Source organism: Tripterygium wilfordii, chromosome 17 (genome assembly GCF_013401445.1).
Source record: "Tripterygium wilfordii isolate XIE 37 chromosome 17, ASM1340144v1, whole genome shotgun sequence".
In the NCBI taxonomy this organism is placed as follows: Eukaryota; Viridiplantae; Streptophyta; class Magnoliopsida; order Celastrales; family Celastraceae; genus Tripterygium; species Tripterygium wilfordii.
In genome coordinates, this window is record NC_052248.1 from 3472540 (window position 1) to 3496256 (window position 23717).

The following is a 23717-nucleotide window of genomic DNA, read 5'->3' on the forward strand; positions in this document are numbered from 1 at the left end:
ATGCAGCTAGTTACATGATTCCCAGACCAATATAGATCAAAACAGAGCCACATTTGAAGACAAAAAAAAAAAACAGAACATTGTCAACCACATTTACAATAGACAGAGACACTTGATTAGTCAATGACCTCAACAATGGCCATACTTGTCTTCCTTGCAGCCATGATGCTCCTGAACTTGTCTATCCTGTTAGTGTACTGTGTTAGCCAATGCCTAGCTCTTGTATGCCGATGATCAAGCCACATCTTTGAGACAGGTGGTATTGGTGAATCATCAAATAATTTCACTCTAACAAAATGAGATCAATTGATATAGCCGATTGTGAGTATATCTTTGCTAGCCTCAAATGGTGGTGGATCCCTTAGTGGCAAAAAAGTCAGACATTGTACGTTTGATATGTGAACTACTGGAACATTATAGCAGGATGCAATAATATTGCCCATGTTAGGCATAGTCATCCAATGCCTCATATCAGCATAACTATCTAAACAATCAACAGAATCAATAAGTTCATCAGAGGATGTCAATGGAGATAATACCTTGTTGTATTCATCACGATGTTTCTTCAGCTCTTCCAAAAGATCAATACGTACTTTCTTCCAACCATCATCACCTAAACCAAGAAAGCTGGCAATTACTCTATATCCACAATGTCCATCTCCTGGAACATCAGTTATATGTGTAATGTGTGGATGAATAAATTCTGGAAACCTTGTGACCCAATTAGCAGTATTAGGCTTCCTGGTTCGATGCACTTTGAGCTTCATACTACTGCAAACTTGAGACTGCTGTGTTCCTTGAAGATCTTCAAAGACATGATTCTCTAAAATATGTTCAAATTCAGAAGGTTCACGCTTGGTAGAGACAGGATTTGTAAACCTAGGCTTCTTAGCACGCTGTTTCCTGCCCCTCACATCAACCTTCTTCTTTGGCTCTAATGCATCTGTCAATACAGGTTCTGCAAGTACTTGTAGTTGTTTCTTCAATTCAAGTTTCTGTGGAGTAGTTGCATCTCTGAATCTCTTGTTTATTGCTTCCATCTCTGTGTCGATTGTCACCATTTGGTTTGAATCATTAACATACTTATTTAAATTCAATTTCTTCCACAGGTTGTGGACATCACTAATAGGTATGCTTTTGCCATCTAAGAGATAAGCTCCAATCATGTGTGCACAAGGCAAGCCAAGAGTGAGTAAGTTCTTGTGATTGCAAGCAGCAGGATCCACACCCATATTCTGAGCAACCACTACTTCTGATTCTATTTTCACCCAAGGCAGCTGTTGATACTACTCCAACCAGGTTCCTGTACAAGTGATTTCTGAATCTAAGTGGCACTCTTGTCAAACTCTCTTCAAAAGATGCCTTGATATCAAGTAACTGACCCTCTAACAGTAAGTGAATAGAATCCAAAGATGTAAGAAAACCATGTACAGAATTTGTCAAATGTCTCTTTAACTTTGCATGGCTACCTTCTACACGGTTAGTATTTGTGTTTCCTAGGTGCAGGTGTTGATCAATCCAGGCTGAAACAAATAACTCCTTATAATTGCACAACCAGGACTCTGTCACATAAGTTAAGGCAGCTGGCCATGCCTTGAATTTCTGAATTAACAATGTCATATTGTTGTCATACTCCAAACAGTTAGCAGAGTGCATCAATTTAGCAAAATGTGCCATAAAATCATCAAAATCAGCTTTGATCTTAAAAAACCCTATACATTTACTCAAAACATTTCTCTCAATATGAACACGACACAACATTCTCTTTGCAAGAAGGAATACCTGCCTCACAGCATTCAGCAGAGCAAGCTCACGATCCATAACAAACACACCTGGAAGCTCCTCTTCATCAAATAGTTCCTTGAGACAGTTGAGAGCCCATTCATAATTTTCTTCCTTCTCTGAATGCATATAACAGAATGCCAAAGCAAATGTCTTATCTGTGGAAGTCACCCCAACTATTTCAAGCAACTGCAATCGATACTTGTTCGTCTTGTACGTACAATCTAGCATATATACGTATGGAAAAGCTTTGGCCAAGTTAATTGAAGGAGAGTATGCCCAAAATAAATCTTGTACCTCATTCGTCGTAGGATCGCTGCGATGCTTAGTCACATACCCAAGCTCTGTCAATCTCTTGAACAATTGTTGCATATGCGTTCTCCCACACAATTCCTTGATCTTCAGCAAGCTTCTGGCATTGTAGATTGTCCTCAAAGTAGAGGCATTTGTTTTGTCATTCAACTTAATTTGATTAAGGATTCCCCTACTTTTCACTCCTGTCTTACCAAGCCTTTCCACAATATCCTTCTCTTCTTCATTCAGCCTCCCAACAAAGCTATGACCCTCTCATGACTTCATTAATTCATGATTGTGATGACCATTCGTGACATCTAACTCCCATGTTTTTGTATCCCTGTCCACCATCTGAGCTTTCAGCCTGAACGGACAGTCACATTTCTTGATTGACGACCCCCGTCTCTTTACAACTCTCTTACTCTTCTCCTTCGCAACTGGTTTTGCCCTATACTTGCCACTCCTCTCACACCCAAATATAACCCTAGGATTCCTATTGACATCATTCACATCCGAACGCAGGACAACAACCACCACACCATTCGAACGCCCAGTTTTCCTAACCCATTCTATCACCATTTCTTTACTCTCGAAAGTCAAATCTGTGGTGAAGAACCGAGATGTGTCATTGTCTTCCTTTGCATCAAGATATTCGTTCTCTACATCCCCCTCAAATTCCTCGTTCGCAACCTCTTCTTCAACAAAGTCATCATCATCCTGCAAAACCCATGTGAAGAAACCCTAAGCCCTAAACAACTCACCACAACCCATTGTTTGAACAATATCAAAGAAACAGGCCGAAAACTCACCATTGGAGAGGGACCTTCTCCGTCCGTGGTAGATCGTCTCTGTCGTCGATCTCGTTCTCGTTCACGTTCTCGTAGCTCCTCTGTTCAGAGCGTTCTAGAGCATTGAACGAAGTGGGGTGTTTAGAGCCTCCAGCTCAAAATATCACTGGTTAATGCAAAGTCAGAATAAGTCGGGGTGTCTTTGTAAAAAAGCGGGGTGTGACTAAAGTTTCCCCACAAATATATATTTCTTATTTATACTTGTTTCCTTATATTTGAAACTAATTCAATTTGTTAATGCCTTATAATTAAGTGAATATTTAAAAGTTAAGTGACTATATATACTACTATTGTTATTTTATAAATAAAATAATTTATTTTAAAAAATGAGTGGTTCAATCTTTTCTTTGACTCTTCAGGTTAACCGATTAACCTTCAAAAATTATTATCGTGGATCGATGCTCGATGCTTTTATGATAACACTGCTCCAAAGTCCTTAATTCGAAGTCAATGGCCAATGGTCAAGTAAAGCTAAAATTGGATTTTTGTAAAGATGAATTGAAAGAGCATCTAAAGATTAAATTATTAAAGGTGATTAAGCTCTCTCGAACAGCGAAACATAAGGAATCATTTTATTTGACATGTACAAGTGATGTGTTTATTTTACGTGTACAAGTGATGTGAGCAATGATAACATTTGATTTGTCCGCTCAAAATGGAATCTTTTGAATTGAAAAGTAAGTGGTAGAGGACTTCAGTTCCGGCCACTAAACTCTAATATGCCATTCATGATTTAATATGATTTTTGAGATATTATTAGAACCGAAAATAGAGGCAGAAATTGGAACTCTTCCCATTAGAAAAGTAATGATCCAGTTTCCAAACTACACAACTAGGATTTAGGTGGACTTTGGCTTGGCCTAATCATTGATTTGTCTCTTGGGCCTAAAGTCTACACCATGGGCTAGGGGTGAATATCGGGTCGGGTCTCGGGTTATCGGACCTGGTCTGACCCGACCCGATAATTTTTAAGATCAGTAGCCCCGGTCCGTTAACCATGTAAAAAATATTCCGGGTTATCGGGTTCGGGCCACCGGGCTATCGGGTTCGGACCGGGTTAACCCAGTGGCCTGGTAGAAAAAAGACATTAAAACAAACAGCTGACTGTGCAAAGGCTTCTTTGTGCTCTTTTTTTTTTTTTTTGATAAAACTTCTTTGTGCTTTAAAGGCCCGTTCCATGTGCCTCTCTTTTTATAAACAATGTGGGATACTAAAAAGTGAACCAACAAGTTGCTTAAAAAAATATATATATTATATTTCTATAAAAATAAATTGTTTGTCTTCACCAATACAAGCCTTCTTTTCTCCTTGAAACACCACCTTTTAACTAGACCAGGTGAAAGAGTGAGGAGACTGAGACGAGCTAAGTTTAGGGGTGTTTCAGTGTTTTTGTGTTGGTTAAAAAGTGAACTAAGTTTCAGTGTTTGTGTGTTTTGGTTAAGATTCTTAAGGAGCACTAGTTGAGCTCTAATTGAGCTTCAAAAATCTTTTTGATGCATCATGCCATTGGACTGTACAATGCTTTTGTTTCACCTAACCCATTGGACTGTACAATTCTTGCTGGCAGAAAGATTTGTTTGAGAAATTCCCATCACAAGTGAGAATCGCAATGAGAAACACATGCAAAATCAAATTGTTAGACATGTCAGTATCCCACATCGTAAAAGTTGAAAGAGAAGCATGGGCAAAATGGCTATAAAAGCACAAAGAAACACACGATTATCGTGGGCCGGGTTATCGGGTGACCCGATAGCTCGAAAATGACATAAATATTAACCCGGAACCCGGTCCTGCTATTAATTTTTCGGGCCGGGTTTGGTCCGGACCGATAAATAATGTTTTGGGTCAGCCCGATAAGCTCCGGGTCTCCGGGTTGGACCGGGTTTGCAGACCCGCTGAACATCTCTACCACGGGCGACCCCTAAAGCCCAGCTCATCAAAAATATAAAAAGGAAGAATTCCAAGCTGGTACTTCGTCATTTTTGGACGATCTAGGTCCACAAAAAAATTTATGAACACTTAAGCACCCATAATAAAGTGATGAATTACAAATTTATCCTTCATAAAAAAATTTATGAACACTTAAGTACCCATGATAAAGTGATGAATTACAAATTTATCCTTCATAGCCTTATCCTTCCCACAAATTGCTTCTCTTTCGTCACTATGCAATTGTGTTTAAATAAGTTAGTTTTACTCTTATGATTGTCTTTCATTGGTTTTACAGAAAATATGATTAAACCGACAAAATTAGAAGCTCTCGGGATTGAAGAAAAGTTCATAGAGATGAAGAATTGTCCGGACACCTTCATTGGATGTTCGGATAATTGAATCAAAGGGCAAAAAAGTGAAAGAATCATGAAGCTATAGCTAAAAATGAAAATCAGCACAAACTGTCCAAACAGATTTCAACCGTCTGGACAGTTGGAACCAGAGGGTTTAATTGTCCACACAGATTTCAACCGTCCGGACAGTCGCCCGATTTCTGCATTCTGAGAATGATTAATTGAGCTGGGTTTTTGGGTATTTCTCAAATGTAACCAATGGGAGAAAGCTTTGTAAGGGTAAATAGGTCATTATACTTGTAAAAGAGGAGAAAACCCTAAGATTGGGACTCTCTCTCAATTCATTCATCTCCTCCAACTTCTTGCCTCCATTGTTTTTCTCTCTATTTCTCTCTCTAAGTTTTTCTTGGTTTCTTGTGATTTCGTGTGTAGACATTGATTTTCATCTATAAAATTGATGTTTATGTCCATTATGATGAGTGGCTAAGTTCTCTTTCTAGTTTCTAGTCCCAAACGGTGGGTGCTCGGTTTCAATTGCTCAAGGTATGCTCAAAGAATCGTAGCTTCGATTTCTCTCTTTTAATTTCGTGATAGTTGTGTGATTGGATCTATGGGAATGACATATTTGATTGTATTCTTGGATTGTCTAGTCTAGGGATTGCATCTAATGTGTTCGATTGAGAATTGTTAAACCCATTGCATGATTTCCTTAATTAATTGAGTTTTTTTCATTGCATATCTATTAATTATGTGTATTGATGATGGGGTTTTGGGTTAATTTAGGAATGTGCATGGGAGAGTTATGGTTAATTGATCTTTGAGTGTGAAACTAGGGTGTTATCCAAGCCGAGCCCCAAGGGGGAACATTAATCCATAATATTTGGTGCTTATCCCTTTGCGTTCATCGTAGATTAAGAGACCCGATGGCCTACATGTATGAATTGAAGTCTTATAACCCAATTCTCTTTGCATATGCATGATTGATAGTATCACACAATGCATTGTGTATGGTTGTGTGTGTTTGCAATGATACCTTGAGTATGAGAACCGAGTAGCCACCGGGACGGATTAGAGACTAGGTTTTTAATTAATTGTTTTAAATCCAATTTGTGCTTACTTTGATTACAAAATCGTTCATGCTACCGAGTCATTCGGCCCATTTCTTTTACTTGCTTTTATTTGATATTCATTGTGTTTATTAGTGTTAGCTAGTCATTTGCATATCATTCACTTCAAATTTGCATTGCTTCCTCGTGGATCGATACCGGACTCACCGGTTTATTACTTGATGATACCCTACACTTGGGGTAAGTACACACACACACTTTGGTGTCGGTCAAGTTTTTGGCGCCGTTGCCGGGGAAGCGAGTGTCAAAGACGGAGCTGGGTGGCTTGTAGATGCTAGCTTTATGCTATTAAATGTCATCAAATAAGGAAGGAGCACGGTCACGCTTCAAGGGTAACTTCGTTCCTCCCTTTTACTTGCTTTCTAGTGTAGTGATTTAGTGTAGTTTCTGAAAAGAGAGAAAAAAAAAATTGTGAGGAGAACTTGGCGGATGGGGCTAACTTAGATTCCTGTGGGCGATGGATGCCACCTTGTTTGCTGCTTGGTAGTGATACGTTGTTTGAGAGAGCTTTGTGCATTTTTATTTCTATCACTACTTGCTACATCTTGGTGTCTTATTGTTTCTAAGGTGGATTGTTGTTCTATTCCTATCCTTGCTCTTGTTCTTGCTTGATATTGTTCTTGGTTGTTCCTTGATTTAAAAAATAAAAAATAAAAAAAATTCTTGTGTTACTTGACTTGGTTGGTTGCCATCTTTTGTGTGCTACTTGCTATTGTTCCTTGCCATCATGTCTCAACCTAGAGATAATGTTTGTGGGTGTGGGTCTAATAGAGATGGGAGAAGTGGTGATATAAATGCGAGTGATGCGGGGAGTGTACGTGGGGGTGATATGAATCTTGATGCATTGCGTCGTCTTTTGCAACATGTGAACATTGATGAATTGATGAATCCAGCGCAAAGGCAAGATGCCCAAAATGCGCCACATGCCCAAAATTTGCAAAATGTTCAAGTTGAGCATGCTTTGCAAAATGCACCTCAACCACTTCAACAAGACAATGTGGCGCAATTTGCACCACAAAATGTCTACCAACCTCCCAACATGCCTCCCGTATATCATATACCTCCCCCATACAATTATGTGCATCCCATGTATTACCCAATGCCACAATATGCTCCTTTTGGGCAAAATTTACATGCACCTCCTCCTGTGGAGTACATTCATGCCCAAGAGCATCGCACTTTGAGGGAGCTTACGCATCCCGCAAGGCAAACTCAACCTTCTTGCATCATCATGCCACCGAACCAACAAAATGTGAGCCTTAAACCATCCATGTTCCAAATGATTCCCAAATTCCATGGAATGGAATCGGAACGACCATATTCACATGTGCGTGACTTTGAATCGGTGTGTACTACTTTTGGTGATGTTACATGCACACAAGAAATTTTGAGACTCAAACTTTTTCCATTCTCTTTGAAGGATCATGCAAAACAATGGTTTGAGAACTTGCGCCCCCAATCCATTGCGACTTGGGCGGCAATGCAAGAAGAATTTCTCAACAAATATTTTCCTTCCCACCGTACCATTTCTTTTCAAACACAAATCATGAATTTTCATTGCAAAGAACATGAAACTTTCTTCCAAGCTTGGGAGAGGTTTAAAGATTTGTTGTTTATGTGTCCTCACCATGGATTTCAAAAATTTCAAATTGTGAATTTCTTCCACAAATCTTTGACTCCATCTTTGAAGAAATTGGTTTCCACTATGACTCAAGGTGATTTTCTGAATAGGGATGCCAATGAGGCATTCACTTTCTTTGATGGGTTGGCGGAGGAATCTCGATCTTGGGAAGCTCCTCCACTAACCCGACATGATTTTGTGCCAAGCTCTAGTGGCAAGTTTGTGTTGAATGAAAATGATGATGTGCATGCTAAACTTGCTTTGTTGTCCAAGAAATTGGAGTCCTTAGAGTCACAAAAGGCCCCTATAAATGTGGTTGGTGTTGATGACCAAGTTAATTGTACTTTGTGTGAAAGTAGGGATCATAGGACGGATGAGTGTAATGCCTTACCGGTTTGTAAGGAAGTCCTATTTGGGCAAGGTTACAATGGGAACAATTCTCAGAACTTTAGGAAGCCCTACCCTACCAATCACCAAGGCAACAATTCGTACAATGAGAATTACCCTTGGAGGAATCATCCAAATTTTGGGTGGAGGAATGATGGGAATGCTCAATCCCAATCACTCCCCAATCCACCCCAACAACAATTGCCTCCTCCAAGTGTTGCCCAATCAACTCCACAACATTACATTCCACCTCCTAAGAGGTCTCTTGAAGACACTCTCAACATTTTCATGCAAGCTCAAATTGGGGAGAATCAAAAGGCCAACAAATTTCAAGAACAAACCAATAGGGCCATTGAGGATATTAGGAGTCAAATGACAAAGGTCACACAAGCTCTCACCACCTATGAAAAAGGAATATTTCCGGCTCAACCTTACCCTAATCCTTCCAAGCAAACCAATTTGATAAATTCATGTAGTGGGAGTGGGGAGGTTAGTGGACATGAGCAAGTACAATCCATCCTTACTTTAAGGAATGGAAGAGTTGTGGATAGACCTATACCTTTTGAGAATTGTGATGAAAATGATGTGGTGCAAGACTTTGGTGATGGTGTGAAAGAGAGAGAGGAAGAGAAGAGTGAAAATGAGAAAATTTTGCTTGGTGAAAAGAGAGTCAAGAAACAAAGAGACCAAGTAGAAGAAAGTGAGAGACAATCAAGAGAGGATAAGGTAAAGCCTAACAAGGAGAGTGAGTACATCCCCAAACCACCCTTTCCCCAAAGGCTAAGAAAGAGCACCAATGAGGCATTGCATAAGGAGATGTTTGAGCTATTTAGACAAGTTAAGATCAACATACCTCTTCTAGATGCCATTAAGCAAATACCTTCTTATGCCAAGTTTCTTAAGGATTTGTGTACGGTGAAGAGGAAATTAAATGTTAAGGAGAAAGCTTTTCTAGCGGAGCAAGCAAGCTCCATTATTCAAACCAACACCCTCCCTAAGTACAAAGACCCCGGTTGCCCTACTATCTCATGTGTCATAGGGAACCATAGGGTAGAGCAAGCATTGTTAGACTTGGGAGCAAGTGTGAATCTCCTTCCGTACACAATCTATCAAAAATTGGGGTTAGGTGAATTGAAACCCACTAGGATTACCCTACAATTAGCCGATCGATCTATTAGGGTTCCTCGGGGTATTGTTGAAGATGTGTTAGTACAAGTGGACAATTTTTACTATCCCGTGGATTTCATTGTGTTAGATACTCAACCTTCCACTAGCTTTAGCACTTCTATTCCGGTCATTTTAGGTCGGCCATTCCTAGCAACTTCCAATGCCTTAATCAATTGTAGGAGTGGGGTGCTACAACTTTCTTTTGGGAATATGACCATGGAGATGAATATTTTTAGTGTGACTAAGGTTGTGGGTGAGTGTGAGGATATAAGGGATGTAGATTTTCTCCATGCCCATGTTGAGGATAATTTGGAGTTAACCCTTGCAAATGATCCGGTTGAAAGTGTGCTAGCATTGGGTGCAAAAGTTAGTCAACCTTTGCGTGAGAAAGATGGTATTGAGGAATTAGAGCCTCCTACACTTAGAGTTGAATCATCCCAATTGCATCCACCAAGACCGGAAAGAAACCCTTTAGTAAGTGGAGTGAAAAAGTCTCCTAAACGTCGCTTTGTGCAAAAAATTATTGGAAAAGTTACGAAAGTGTGGCGGCCCAAATCTCGGGTGCAATTTTTTCCCGGAGATTTGAGGACCAAGGAGAATGGACCTTTAGATGTTCGCCATGTTCCTCAACATGGAAGTAGTGATTTTGAGGACACTAGTGGAGGGAAGGTGTTTAAGGTGAATGACCAATGCGTGATACCATTCATGGAGAACTTTGATAATTTGGTTGTTCCCCGGGATCTAAAGGATCCCACCCCCACCTAGTTGTGGGAGACTCCACCCTTGTACCATAGTATTGTTGTGATTAGTTTTGGTTTGATTTCAATTTTTGTGTGTGTCTTGTATGTTCACAATCCATTTCACAATTTTCGCGCCTTGTGTACTCATTGAAGTTGGAGGGTGAGAATTGTGACATGGTTGTGTGTTACGTTGTGATTTTCTTACCCTTAATTTTGGTGTGTTTTTGTATGTTCACAATGCATTTCACAATTTGTTCTTGCCTTGTTTTTCATTCTTGACATTGGGGACAATGTCTCATTTAAGTTGGGGGGTGAGGGAATTGTGAATTCATTGTGAAACTTGCTTTATTTTGGTGTGGTTTTGTGAATATCAAAAATTTGAAAATGTAAAAAAAAAAAAAAAAAAAGGGACTTGTTGTGTCATGCTTGGATAGTGTGGTTGGTATTAATTTTTTCAGGATATGCTTCGTTTCTCATGATTCCGACCACTTTTGAAGAGTATGATATGATTTCCTACCCTCTATCCTATTGTGTTGTGCGTTGTTGTTCATACATGCTAGATGGACTTTAGGAGGGGAAGGGTAGATGCTTTTGGGATTCATTACCAATTTGAACGTTAATTTATTATTCTTTTTCAAACGTGCAAGTGTAGAGTAGGTTTCTTGATTTTTTATGTGAAGTTGATATATGCAATTGAGTGGGATAATTATAATCAATCTTTCTTGGGATGATTGGGACCTAGTTTGATAGAAAAATTGTGTAGTTAAGTAGACATCTTGGCATTGAAGCATTTGTATGACTGCGTTTTTGGATTCTTTTGCCTGAAAAACTACCTTTTATCCCTTCTCATTCTTTTGAGCCATTCTTCATTGATACACATTGGGTTTCGGGTGATGTTTTTCATTGATATTCATTTGACATCTTATGCGCGTGTTCTTCAATAGCTTTGCACCCATTACATTTGATTACTGAGAAGTGTGATTTTTATATTTGCCACTTGCTTGTGAACTTAGGATTGAATGATTCATTAGGTTGAGAGATTTGAGCCTAGCCTATTCATTTGTGAGTGATTATAAGCCTAAATTTCTTTAAGCCTTTTTAGTTCACTTACAAGCCTTGTGTGAACCACTTCCTTAAATACTTCCCACCTTTGGTTGCAAGGTTGAGTATGAGCTGTTGTTCATTTTCGAGAAGAGAAAAAAAAAAAAAAAAAAAAAGAAAAAAGAAAGAAGAAGAAGAAAAGAAAAAAAATAGCATAGAAAAGAGAAGAAAAACATCAAAAAGAGGTGTATGCAATAAAGTTAATCCTTTGTGTGTAAAGGATGAGAAGTGTTTGGATTTGTGGTGCAATGGAAGGGGTGACAAAATGAGAATTTAGCTCACATGTTTGAACTTAACCTTGCAACTTGTTACCTAGTTCCAAATTCTTCCTACCTTGTCCCTTAGCCACATTACAAACCATTTAACCTTTTGATGAATTTGATCCAAGGTAAGCAAGTGAGTTGGTGAATGCATTAATTTCTCTTGTAGGTGATTTCTTTCTCAAAGCTATGTCCATCCAAATTATCTTTTATAAACACATACATTTAATTCAATTGTGTAAGTCATTCACTTACCACAATGTTTTTATGTTTTTGTGTACATTTGGGATTGGGGATTTATGAACACCAAAAGGGTTCATAACAAGGTTTTACTTGTGTTAATGTGTTGAGTTGTCTTGCTTGATTGCACATATATTTTTATAGTATAAAATGTTCTTGGTCATTTTTAAGGGGATTGAGATCGATTTTCCAAAGATTTTGCATGTCTTTGACTAAGCAGGGGAATTGAGGGATTAGCTCTATTTCTTACATGTGAGAACTTAAGAATCATTTATGGTGCTTTCAAAATAATGGTGGATCCCTTGGCAAGTGTTTGTGGGTATCGCTCTGATAAGCCCTCACGAGACTACAACTCGTCCACTAGGGTGACCTAGGGGTTTAAAGGCTTGTTGCATATGCTAAATGCAACCGTGATTCCTACGTCAGTGAGTTAGGTTTTTAGTTTTAGGTAGTGTTTGCATTGCTAGGGACTAGCAACGTCTAAGTTGGGGGGTGTGACCGGACCTCTATTTTGAGATCCTAATACCATCTAATTAGGGAGTTCTAGTATCTTAAGTAATGTAATTGTGTTTAAATAAGTTAGTTTTACTCTTATGATTGTCTTTCATTGGTTTTACAGAAAATATGATTAAACCGACAAAATTAGAAGCTCTCGGGATTGAAGAAAAGTTCATAGAGATGAAGAATTGTCCGGACACCTTCATTGGATGTTCGGATAATTGAATCAAAGGGCAAAAAGGTGAAAGAATCATGAAGCTACAGCTAAAAATGAAAATCAGCACAAACTGTCCAAACAGATTTCAACCGTCTGGACAGTTGGAACCAGAGGGTTTAATTGTCCACACAGGTTTCAACCGTCCGGACAGTCGCCCGATTTCTGCATTCTGAGAATGATTAATTGAGCTGGGTTTTTGGGTATCTCTCAAATGTAACCAATGGGAGAAAGCTTTGTAAGGGTAAATAGGTCATTATACTTGTAAAAGAGGAGAAAACCCTAAGATTGGGACTCTCTCTCAATTCATTCATCTCCTCCAACTTCTTGCCTCCATTGTTTTTCTCTCTATTTCTCTCTCTAAGTTTTTCTTGGTTTCTTGTGATTTCGTGTGTAGACATTGATTTTCATCTATAAAATTGATGTTTATGTCCATTATGATGAGTGGCTAAGTTCTCTTTCTAGTTTCTAGTCCCAAACGGTGGGTGCTCGGTTTCAATTGCTCAAGGTATGCTCAAAGAATCGTAGCTTCGATTTCTCTCTTTTAATTTCGTGATAGTTGTGTGATTGGATCTATGGGAATGACATATTTGATTGTATTCTTGGATTGTCTAGTCTAGGGATTGCATCTAATGTGTTCGATTGAGAATTGTTAAACCCATTGCATGATTTCCTTAATTAATTGAGTTTTTTTCATTGCATATCTATTAATTATGTGTATTGATGATGGGGTTTTGGGTTAATTTAGGAATGTGCATGGGAGAGTTATGGTTAATTGATCTTTGAGTGTGAAACTAGGGTGTTATCCAAGCCAGGCCCCAAGGGGGAACATTAATCCATAATATTTGGTGCTTATCCCTTTGCGTTCATCGTAGATTAAGAGACCCGATGGCCTACATGTATGAATTGAAGTCTTATAACCCAATTCTCTTTGCATATGCATGATTGATAGTATCACACAATGCATTGTGTATGGTTGTGTGTGTTTGCAATGATACCTTGAGTATGAGAACCGAGTAGCCACCGGGACGGATTAGAGACTAGGTTTTTAATTAATTGTTTTAAATCCAATTTGTGCTTACTTTGATTACAAAATCGTTCATGCTACCGAGTCATTCGGCCCATTTCTTTTACTTGCTTTTATTTGATATTCATTGTGTTTATTAGTGTTAGCTAGTCATTTGCATATCATTCACTTCAAATTTGCATTGCTTCCTCGTGGATCGATACCGGACTCACCGGTTTATTACTTGATGATACCCTACACTTGGGGTAAGTACACACACACACTTTGGTGTCGGTCAGGTATACATAGATTTGGTATCCATAAGGATACAAAATGACATGGCATGCTGATTAGGCTTGCTTTTGAGATGCTGATTGTGTATTTTTGAATTTCAAAATTGTATAGATTTAATAATAATTTAAGCTGGTTTTACTCCTCCCAATACGAAACCCTCTAAACCTCGATAAACGTTATAGGAGAAGTTTCTAAAATCCTCCCAAATTTCTCTTAGCTGCTCTGCCTGTTGCCACCTCCGACGACTACTTTCCAACTCCGACGATCAACAAATCTGCTACAACCGTCATCAGATTATAGTGTGTTTAGTATTTCCGGCGAAGAAGGAACGATTTGTGGCTTGGTTTTGTTGAGGCTGTCTTAAGATCGACAAACAATCCACACACAAGGTAAAGTTATGAACTTTGAGAGTTTAATTTGTGTTTCCACAATGGATTTGGTGTTTTTATGTTGTTTTTTTAGGTATTCAAGTAATGGAATAAATTCTGGAGTTTTGATGTTGTTTTTTTACTTGGTTTGATTGTTTTTTCGTATGGTATATATTTAAATACGCTGCTCCATAAAAAAAAAAATTACGCTGCTAGGTGAACGACATTGTCATGAGTTTTTTCCCTAGGTAATGAACAATGATAGAAATACACTACCAATGAAATAATGCATTTGGCTTGATTGTTTTAGTTTATTTGGTTGATGGGTTTAAATTTGTTCATTTGATAAAAATTTTAGGTATGAAAAATGCTAGAACTACATTGTCATCTTGCCCTAATGTATTTGTATTCAGTAATTGAAATTGCTTGGTTGCTCAAATTTGTTAGGTATGAACAATGATATAACTACACCACCAATTTTAAATGTATGAACAATGATAGAACCACACTTCCATCTTGCGTAATGTATTTGTATTTAGTAATTTAGTTTGCATGCTTGATCTTTTATAGGTAGTGAGTAGTGACAATGCTATAACTACACTTCTATATTGTCTAATGTATTTGTATTGAGTCTTTAAGTTAGCTGGGTTGGTAAATTTTGCCTAATGGGCAACGCAAAATGTTTTTGGCTTGACTGGCTGAGTTACTTTGTTGATGGGTTTATGTTATTATTATGAGCAAATGTGTAATACACTACCAATTTGTATAATGTATTTAGAATTAGTTTGTCATCTTTTTTTTGGTTTAATAGTTTGGTTAGAAAAGTGATATAAATACAATTGCAGAATGCATATTGGCAGAATTGGTGAATTTGCCTTGTGATGACTAATTATATGATTTAGTAGTGTAGTTTGTTTCATGGTTGGTTTGGAAAAGATAAATAACTACACTGCGACCATGCGCAATGTAGTTGAGATTAGTATGTCCTCTTGTTTTTTTTTTATTTCATTGTTTGGTTAGAAAAGTGAAATAAATGCACTTGCAGAATGCATACTGTCATAATTGGTGAATTTGACTTGTGATGACTAATTATATGGTTTGGAAAAGCAAAGTTAACTACATTGCGACTATGCGTAATGTCTTTGGGATTAGTATGTCCTCTGGTTTTTTCTCTCTCATTATTTGGTTATAAAAATGATATTTTTGGGATTAGTAGGTCCTTTTATATTTTTTTGTTTATATGTTTGGTTATAAAAGTGATATAAATACACTGATTTGTTATTTTGTAATATTTCAAAACAAGGTAGATTGCGGCTTAATATGCATGTACGTAATTGATTACATATTCAATAAAGTGAGCATAAAGAAGAAGCTGACCAATACAGATATCTACCAACTAAGGGCGAAATACATTCATAACTTTATGAATGAATGGTGGATATTCATGGGATGCGTACCACTACAATAAAGTCAAAATGATGAACAAGGCATATCTCTAGTTATGTAATGGTGAAGGGAAGTCATGTATTTGATGTCAATTTATCCATGTAAGCAGTATGTATTTTTGTTTGATTGTCAGATTCTTAAAAGGCAAGCAAGCCTTATTACTTAGTTGGTATGAAATGTTCAGGACTTATCAAGTATATATGCAATTAATATGTCCCTGGAATTTTTTTAGATGAATTTAATGATGAACATCTCACATGAATGTACATAACTATTAATAGTAAAAAACACATCAAGTTAGTCAAATGTCATGAACATCTGGGAACCAAATACACTGGTATTTCGTAATGCAATAACATCTGGGGACCAAATACACTGTCAAAAACATAATGTATTAAATCACTGCCATGATAACAGTAAGACTTGATAGAAAATGGGTATACCCATTGATAAAGTCTCACAATGAAAGACATAACGACTAAAAATTATGCCAACAAAAAGATAAAACACAATGAACCACATCTTAAAATAACATTCCTACTATTGGGGCAATCAATCCATCAGTCTTAGCACCATTCTCCACACAATCATTAACACCATCAATTTGATACAAATTTATCCGACTATCAACTTCATCAAGTGAAACCATCTCTTTACTGCATAACAATATTGAAACAGTCATTTGTTAGATGAACACATAAATTCCTAATAAAATGTAATAAGTCATATAATAGCACCTACGAAAGGAAAATGACTTTGTTTTTATTACACTATCATACTATAATGACTTTCTTCCCGTCGCAAAAAATTAGCAACTAGTGACGGAATTAGTGACGGACGTACATTTCCGTCACTAGCAAAAAGTTGATGATTAGACATTTGATGCAGAACCTTTTTGTCAGAAAATTTAGTGACGGAATTAGTGACGGAAATGTTGTTGTCACTAATATTAGTGACGGAATTATGCTACCGTCATGAATCCGTCTCTAAATTACGTCACTAATCCGTCACTAAATTTGGCGGGATTTCGGGCTAAAATTTGTCACGGAATTAGTGATGAAATATTTTAGTGACGAAAATTTCCGTCACTAAATCCGTCCCAAATTTATCATTAATAACACCGTCACTAATTCCGTCACTAACAAAAAATATCAGTGACGGAATGAAATCCGTCACTAATTTTCGTGACAAAATTAACAGTTTCTTGTAGTGACTATCTGGTACACAAATACACTGGCACCAGCATAATGTATTAAGGCACTGCCATTATAACTATTAAATAATGCATAGTGTAATAAGGCATTGGCACAATAACAATATATGTGAAGTTTGCGCAACCCACACATTCGTCAAGAACAATAATAAAAAATAAAAAATAAAAATTGATATCAAAACTCCACCATACCGATGTGAGAAGTTCAACAGAGAGTCAGAGACAAAAACTCCACCAATAGCAAGCGAACAACCCAGATCTATGTAATAAACACAAGTGGTTAGCTGGAACGAGGTAGATCTATTACCGATTTCGACAAAAACTCCACCAGCAACAAGCAAACAATCTAGATTTACATAATAAACACAGGTGGTTTGAAGGAACGAAGTAGATGTGCCACTGAGTAACAAAATCACGGACCTCATACGGAGTATAGATCATCCATTGCTTTGATTCTGTGAAGAGAGAGAATGAAAAAGAGTAAGAGCGGGTTTAGAAAACCCTAAGAGAGAGAAGCGGGAATGTAGGTGAGAGAAATGGAAAAGAAGTCTTTGACTTTTAGGGTGTTGTGAGACAAAATCTACTAGGCATGCCACATAGATTATGTATCTCATGTACCTTAGATATTATGGATGTATGTCATTTTCCAAAATGCATTAGGTGATAAGCTGACACCAATAATTTTAGATAATTTACAGCCATTATAGGAATTAACATTAAAAAAAATGGTACACAAGAATTTGAGTGGAGTAAGGAATATAAGACGTTGTCTAGCACTCACTCTAGCTAGCGCCTAGATGGGGATAATTAAGTGAAAATGTGAATGCTATTATTATTATTAGGAAATGTTAGTCAAATGTTAATATTTCAAAACAATAACATTTTAATAGAGCTAAATGTAAGTTTAATATAATTGTTTCAAAATAGGAATATTAGGACCATCTCATTGCATATGGGTATAATAATAATATTTTTAATTTAAATAAGAATGGATTGAATGGATATCTTATGAGTTAATCATATTTCTTTGATAATTGTGCTCTTTAGGGTTACATTTGAATAGTATGGAATGAATATAGAAAAATAGAAGTTAATACAACAAGTAATGATGCAACCTCGCCAAAATATTACTCACATTTTACCCCAAATCAATGCGAAGTACTCGGCCAGGTAACACCATGGAGAATCATCAAAATCTCTTAACCAGTCATCACCTTCAGGTTCTACAAACTGTTGTTTCGTCCATATAATTTCGTCAACGGCGTCTTTGTATTGCCCCAATAGCCGACACTCTTATGGGAGACGGTAACTGACTGAGACGACTATGGTCGATACTTCGCTAGTTAATTGAGAGCACATATTCCATGCCCAGAGATTCTTGTGGCGATTGATCGTAACATCCTTCAAAACTATGGCATCTCTAGAAGCTCCATGGGGATTGGCGTGGATGGTTGGGAATTGGGTGAAGCGAGTGAGCGTGCCGTCGGGGTTTAGCACAATGTTGAAGTGACAAACATATTTGAAGGAAGATAGATATGTCGTGCCTGTTTGGCACGGTGGTTCCCAAAGCGGCACCGCTAACGGTTTGGCTTTACGGAATCGCTGTGCCAAGCAGCACGTTCCGCTGGGCGTTATCGCCCTCAATACGGGACGGTAACACCCCAGTTGAAAAAGCTCCAATTTGAAGTTTTTTCGACAGAGGTTGACATACTTTTTTTTTTTTGGATTTTTTTAATGTAGAACTCACGTGGATCTCATATGTTAACAATTACTTTTTTATTTAAAAATGATGGGACCCACCTGTATTATGTTTAAATAATATTTATATAAAATAAATTAAATTCTTAATAACATATTTATATAATTAAATTAAATTCTTAATAAGATAAATTAAATTCTTAATAAAATACGGAATTCTTAATAATATTTTATATTTATTAATTTATAATTATTATAATTATCTATAAGAAATTATATTTATTTATATTAAATATATTATATATTTAACGGAAGCACTACATGTCCATAAAATTATGATGTCCATAAGTGTCCATAATCTAGGTGGCATGAGGAGAAGTGTGGAACACCATCTAATACAAAATGATTCCCCACATTTCTCCTCATGCCACCTAGATTATGGACACTTATGGATACCAAAATTATGGACATATATCATTTTGATATATTTAATGTTCGTCACTTCAACGTTGGGAGGCAAGTGAGTCGGGATTGTCAGACTAGGAAACATAGGATCTCTAGTTGCTATAAGGCTTGAAGCTTTTGGATGCCAAGTATCTTACAACTCCAGGAAGAAAAAACCGTTTGTTTCCTACCACTTTTATCCAGAACTACGGGAACTTGCAGCTAATAGAGATGCCCTTATTGTTTGATGTGGATTGACTGAAAAAACATATCACATGATTGATAAGGGAAGTATTAGCTGCTCTAGGGAAGAATGGAGTAATCGTTAATATTGGGCGTGGGTGATGCAGTGTCAGTGGGTCACAACATTCGTCGAACAGGTTATGTGCATCATCAATAACACTTTCAGCAATACTTCAAAACAAATGAAAGATAACCCAAGTGTTCCTACGCTACAACCACTCCTAAGTACCATAATCAAGACAATATATCCAATATCAGACCAAAACCCACCAAATATAATTAATCTCCAGCAAACACCAACCTATTCATAGTTGCTAATACATGTAAATGCAACACTAGGGTGCTTACACAATCAAGATAGGAATAGAATTACAAACCAACGGGGATAACCCCAAACATTGATCTGCAATCTGCATCAGTGGGCCTATAATTGATGAGAAGGAAATGGTGCGGCTTTTGGTACAAGGAGAGCTTGGAGGTGCTGGTTTGGATGTGTTTGAGAATGAGCATTGATGTTCCTAAGGAGCTCTTTGCATTGGACAATGTTGTGCTGACATCACATACTGCAGTACTTACGCCGGAATCTTTGAAGGATGTAACGAAACATGCGCTGGGAACTTGGAGGCCTTCTTTGCAGACAGACCATTACTTTCTCCCTACATGGATGATCGAATGAATTTGCCCATATATTATGTAATTGGTCTTCAGTTCTATATCTTAATACCTCTTGTTCTGCATGCACGTTACCAGTCCGTGTGATTATATTCTTTATTTTCAGTCTTTTTTTTTCCCGTTGTAAAACGAAAACAAAATTACTAAGCAAAAATTATAAGAAGCTATAAATACACAAAAATGATAAGAAGCTATACATTATGGTCAAAATTCAACAGTTACTTTGACCTAAACATAGCAAGCTAGAAATACACACTGTGCATTAAGCACTTCTTAACAGTACATTACAATCTCATTTCATTACAAGGAAACCTTACTTCCTTTGACACTCTTATTTCACATATTCCAGCCAAATTGCTGCAATGGGACTTCTAACTTCATATTTTTCGGACACCCACAGTAGAGAACCGTATGTCGGAATTTTCGACGTTTTGTATCCAATAAAGGTCACTTTGTAGCTCAACTTCTGACCCAACTTTGTGAACTTCAATATATTAGGCTTTACAACTACAGCTACTCCATCAGGTTCCTTCAGATGCACCATGTAACTACTCTTGGGTGTCCCAACGTTAGTCAATGTTCGCTTGTATGTCAAACTGACATTTCTTGCTTTACCTTCAAAATTCACTGCAAAGGAAGGGTAATTGAGGTCACTAGGTTTAGAAGCAGTGTGTCCCATGCCCTTGTTTATCCCGAGGGGATAGGAAATCAATTGTTTGATTAATTTTTCAGTGAGTTGCATCAAACCCTTTGTAGAAATATCTCGCCCCAATTAGCTTCTTGTTACAATTTGATGGTGAAAACTTTCTCCTTTCTCACATTCGCCCTTCCATTTAGCAGGCACTGGAGGCATGCCCGAGTCATAGAAACTGCTTGTTCAGGCCAAATTCCAGAATCAACCACTCCAATCACCACGTCGGAAGATAAGTTGGGGGCACTCCATAGTCCCTTACCAGATTTCAGGCCAAGGAACTGAGGAGTGTGGGTGGTGTGTACACTTAGCTTTCTATCAGGAGTGGCATAGAGAAAGCCATCCATTTTCTTGAAGGACTCAAGTTGTTTGGTGGAAAGCTTTGCTGCAAAACCAGAAAGAGCATTTTCATAGGTGTAAAGGAGGTCGGGTGGTGTTCTGTCGTGTTCTTCTTCATCATCAATTGATAGGTCATAGACGCAATCCATCAAATCTTTGTACCATTTTTGGGGATTCGAGGTCATCATCTTTGTGTTGTCCATGTGAACTATGTATGTTTTCTTCTCTACAAGAGCAAATGATGTCGCAGCCATGAAGATTGGAAACAGAAAGAGTGCTCTGGAGATCATGGTAGATGCAGATTTGTTTGTAACACTCATGTTGTGACGTGGATGCCGTTGCGAATGAGTTTTTGGACTGCTTGGAGCGTCGAAAGTGTAAGAAACGAAGTTTAGTTTAGCAGTTTAACGATAAATCTAAAAGTAGCCGTAACTTTTGATCCGCTTGGAGTTATGAGACCCCTAATATCTTTCTAAGGACTGAATTGAAATCCAGTTAGAGCAGTCCGGGTACAACCTGGCTGTAGAGTTCTAATCAAGGCCGGAAAGTGACGTTTTCTCTGTTTACGGAGGAGTTTTAGTTTCTTTTGAATTTCTTTATTTGTTTCCAAGTAGTATTCGGTTTTCTATACTTATTAGGTTTCTTATTCATATATATATATATATATATATATATATATATATATGTCGTTAGGAGGATTTTGGAGACAGTTTTTACTTTGCCTTTAATAAGAATCTTGATTCTTTTCCAAAACTCTTTGAGTTTTCAACTTCCGGTTGCGTCAAGTGATATCAGAGGAGGTTTTCCCTAACCTGATGGCACAAGATAACACTGGTGGTAATGCAAGTGCTGTCGAAGTACAGCAATTGCGGACTGAAGTAGCAGCGTTGACTACTCGCTTCGATGAAATTGCAGGTTTGTTGCGAGATGTGGGAAGACGTGATGAGGGAGTTGCCCGTAATCCACCCCAGAATTGTGCAGCAGGAATTAAATTTTCCACTCCCAATAAAATCAACAAATTCGACCTCACAGTTTGTAGGAATGATAATCTGATTATGAAATTCTTGAACCACATAATTCTTCATTGAACTTGAATCTTCCTCAGACAACACATGACTTTCAAGAGCAATAGTGTCATTGTCCTCTACAACTCTCTTATCAAAGTCAATAATTTCTTCTTGACTTTCATCGATAAAAGCTCCTTTATCCTCCAAATTCTCATCATGTTGTGATTTGTTCTCCACAGAATTATCAGACTCTTCAATTTTAAAATTGTCTTCATGAATTGGATGTTCCTCAGGTGCTTGTGAAATTTGATCAATTTCAATTCCTTCGACTAGATGAGAATTTACTTCACACAATACTCCATCTTCATCAAACTTTGTACAATATATTGGCAACGGATTACAATATTCAAAACATGTACTTTGAACATAGGAATCCACTCGTCGATTTAATTCTCATAAAATATCTTGTCAAAGAGTTGATGTAGAGAACTAAGAGTTTCGACACTCATAATTTCATGGAATTCGTTGAGTTCAATTCATGAGTATGTTGAACAAATTGCATTATTCAAAATACTTGTTTCTTTGGAGGGGAAGACTACAATATCAACCAATGGGCTTGAAGACTTCGAAGGATTCATTATCTACGAGTATATTGGTGAAGACAACTCTTTTTAGTCAAATCATAACTCGAGGGCGAGTTATTTTTTTTTTCAAGTGTAGGCGACTGATAGGTATGATAATACCTATTGTTTTTGGTAGAAATATCCCCCTCTTAAGCTTTCTTTTGATAAATAATGAGTGTATTTATGTGTTGATTTGTATTTTGATAGGTTGATTGCGTTTTGGATGAAAAGCGACGGAAAAAGGGCTGAATTGAAGAAAATGTCCACCGACCTTCGTGTGTTCAAATAGTCATAACCTTCTGTCACGTTATTGGAATCGAGCACAACAAAAGGCATTGGAAACTAGACATCTCAAGCTTTCCGTAGAATCTAAAATCATGCAAATCGGAGGTCATATGGAGAAGTTATGGTCATTTGAATCATGTGCCTAGGGGTAACGCGCCTAGGCGTGGCGCGCCTAGGCGCACAAATTGTGCACGCCCAGGATCACTCCTGCACGCCCCGCCAGAGAGTTGGACTTGAATTTGAAGTTGTGCATGCCTAGGATTGCGCCTAGGCGTGCGCCTAGGCGTATGCCTAGGCGTGGTGCGCCTAGGCGTGAAAACAACGCGCCTAGGCGTAAAAAGTAATTTTCTGGGCTGTTTTAAGTCGCGATTTGTCCGAGCTGCGGGAGTTTTTAGACCCAGAATAGAATTTCTGGGGAGCGAAAGCAGAGGGGGAGGCGACTCTTGGAGCTAGAAGGAGAGATTCTTCAGCTCAACTTGGATCTACTCAACTAATTGGGTTTATTCATGATTTTCTCATCTCTCCTTTTGTGTTTTTCTCTCATTATGTGTAACTAAATCACTTGTGCCAAGGCTAGGATGAAGCCTTGGGTTTGATGACTTTGTTTATGACTTGATTTACATATATATGAGTTGATTTGGGTATAAATCTTGTGTTTCTATGTTTGATTGCAATTTCTTCATGCTTGTGGTGTTTGGCCAACACTTTAGGTTTTTGGATGAAATTGTTTGGAGAATTTACTTAGACAATAATATGTCAAGTAGATTATGCTTCTTGAAACACTTGATTATGAATGTGTCTCCCTTTAATTAGGTGACAATTTG

General features: G+C 37.7%; 2 protein-coding genes and 2 pseudogenes across 2 annotated transcripts; 1 reads left to right on the forward strand and 3 right to left on the reverse strand.

Annotated features, from left to right (window-relative positions):
• Positions 1–302: 302 nt before the first annotated feature.
• On the reverse strand, positions 303–4583 carry LOC119981822. Its single transcript, XM_038824966.1, has 5 exons — positions 4463–4583; positions 2900–3012; positions 2399–2793; positions 1363–2338; positions 303–1277 (listed from the first exon to the last, which is right to left on the reverse strand). Exons 1-5 carry the CDS (start codon positions 4581–4583, stop codon positions 303–305), a joined length of 2580 nt encoding a protein of 859 aa, XP_038680894.1.
• Positions 4584–7871: 3288 nt separating this feature from the next.
• LOC119983224 lies at positions 7872–7971 on the reverse strand (annotated as a pseudogene).
• An 8031-nt stretch (positions 7972–16002) lies between these two features.
• LOC119983129 lies at positions 16003–17406 on the reverse strand. Its single transcript, XM_038826808.1, has 2 exons — positions 17084–17406; positions 16003–16334 (listed from the first exon to the last, which is right to left on the reverse strand). Exons 1-2 carry the CDS (start codon positions 17314–17316, stop codon positions 16202–16204), a joined length of 366 nt encoding a protein of 121 aa, XP_038682736.1. The 5' UTR covers positions 17317–17406; the 3' UTR covers positions 16003–16201.
• A 1020-nt stretch (positions 17407–18426) lies between these two features.
• LOC119981823 lies at positions 18427–20035 on the forward strand (annotated as a pseudogene).
• Positions 20036–23717: the final 3682 nt, after the last annotated feature.

What these genes read in the sequence shown, in the direction of transcription:
- LOC119983129 (XM_038826808.1), bottom strand. Translation starts at nt 17,316, where the DNA reads ATGAGGTCCGTGATTTTGTTACTCAGTGGCACATCTACTTCGTTCCTT. An exon ending in CTGTTGAACTTCTCACATCG is followed by an intron (nt 16,335 to 17,083) that starts GTATGGTGGAGT and finishes ATTGTTATGCAG; the next exon opens with TAAAGAGATGGTTTCACTTG.
- LOC119981822 (XM_038824966.1), bottom strand. Translation starts at nt 4,583, where the DNA reads ATGTGGGATACTGACATGTCTAACAATTTGATTTTGCATGTGTTTCTC. An exon ending in AGAATTGTACAGTCCAATGG is followed by an intron (nt 3,013 to 4,462) that starts GTTAGGTGAAAC and finishes TTTGAGCTGGAG; the next exon opens with GCTCTAAACACCCCACTTCG. An exon ending in GTCAGTTACTTGATATCAAG is followed by an intron (nt 1,278 to 1,362) that starts GCATCTTTTGAA and finishes TAGTATCAACAG; the next exon opens with CTGCCTTGGGTGAAAATAGA.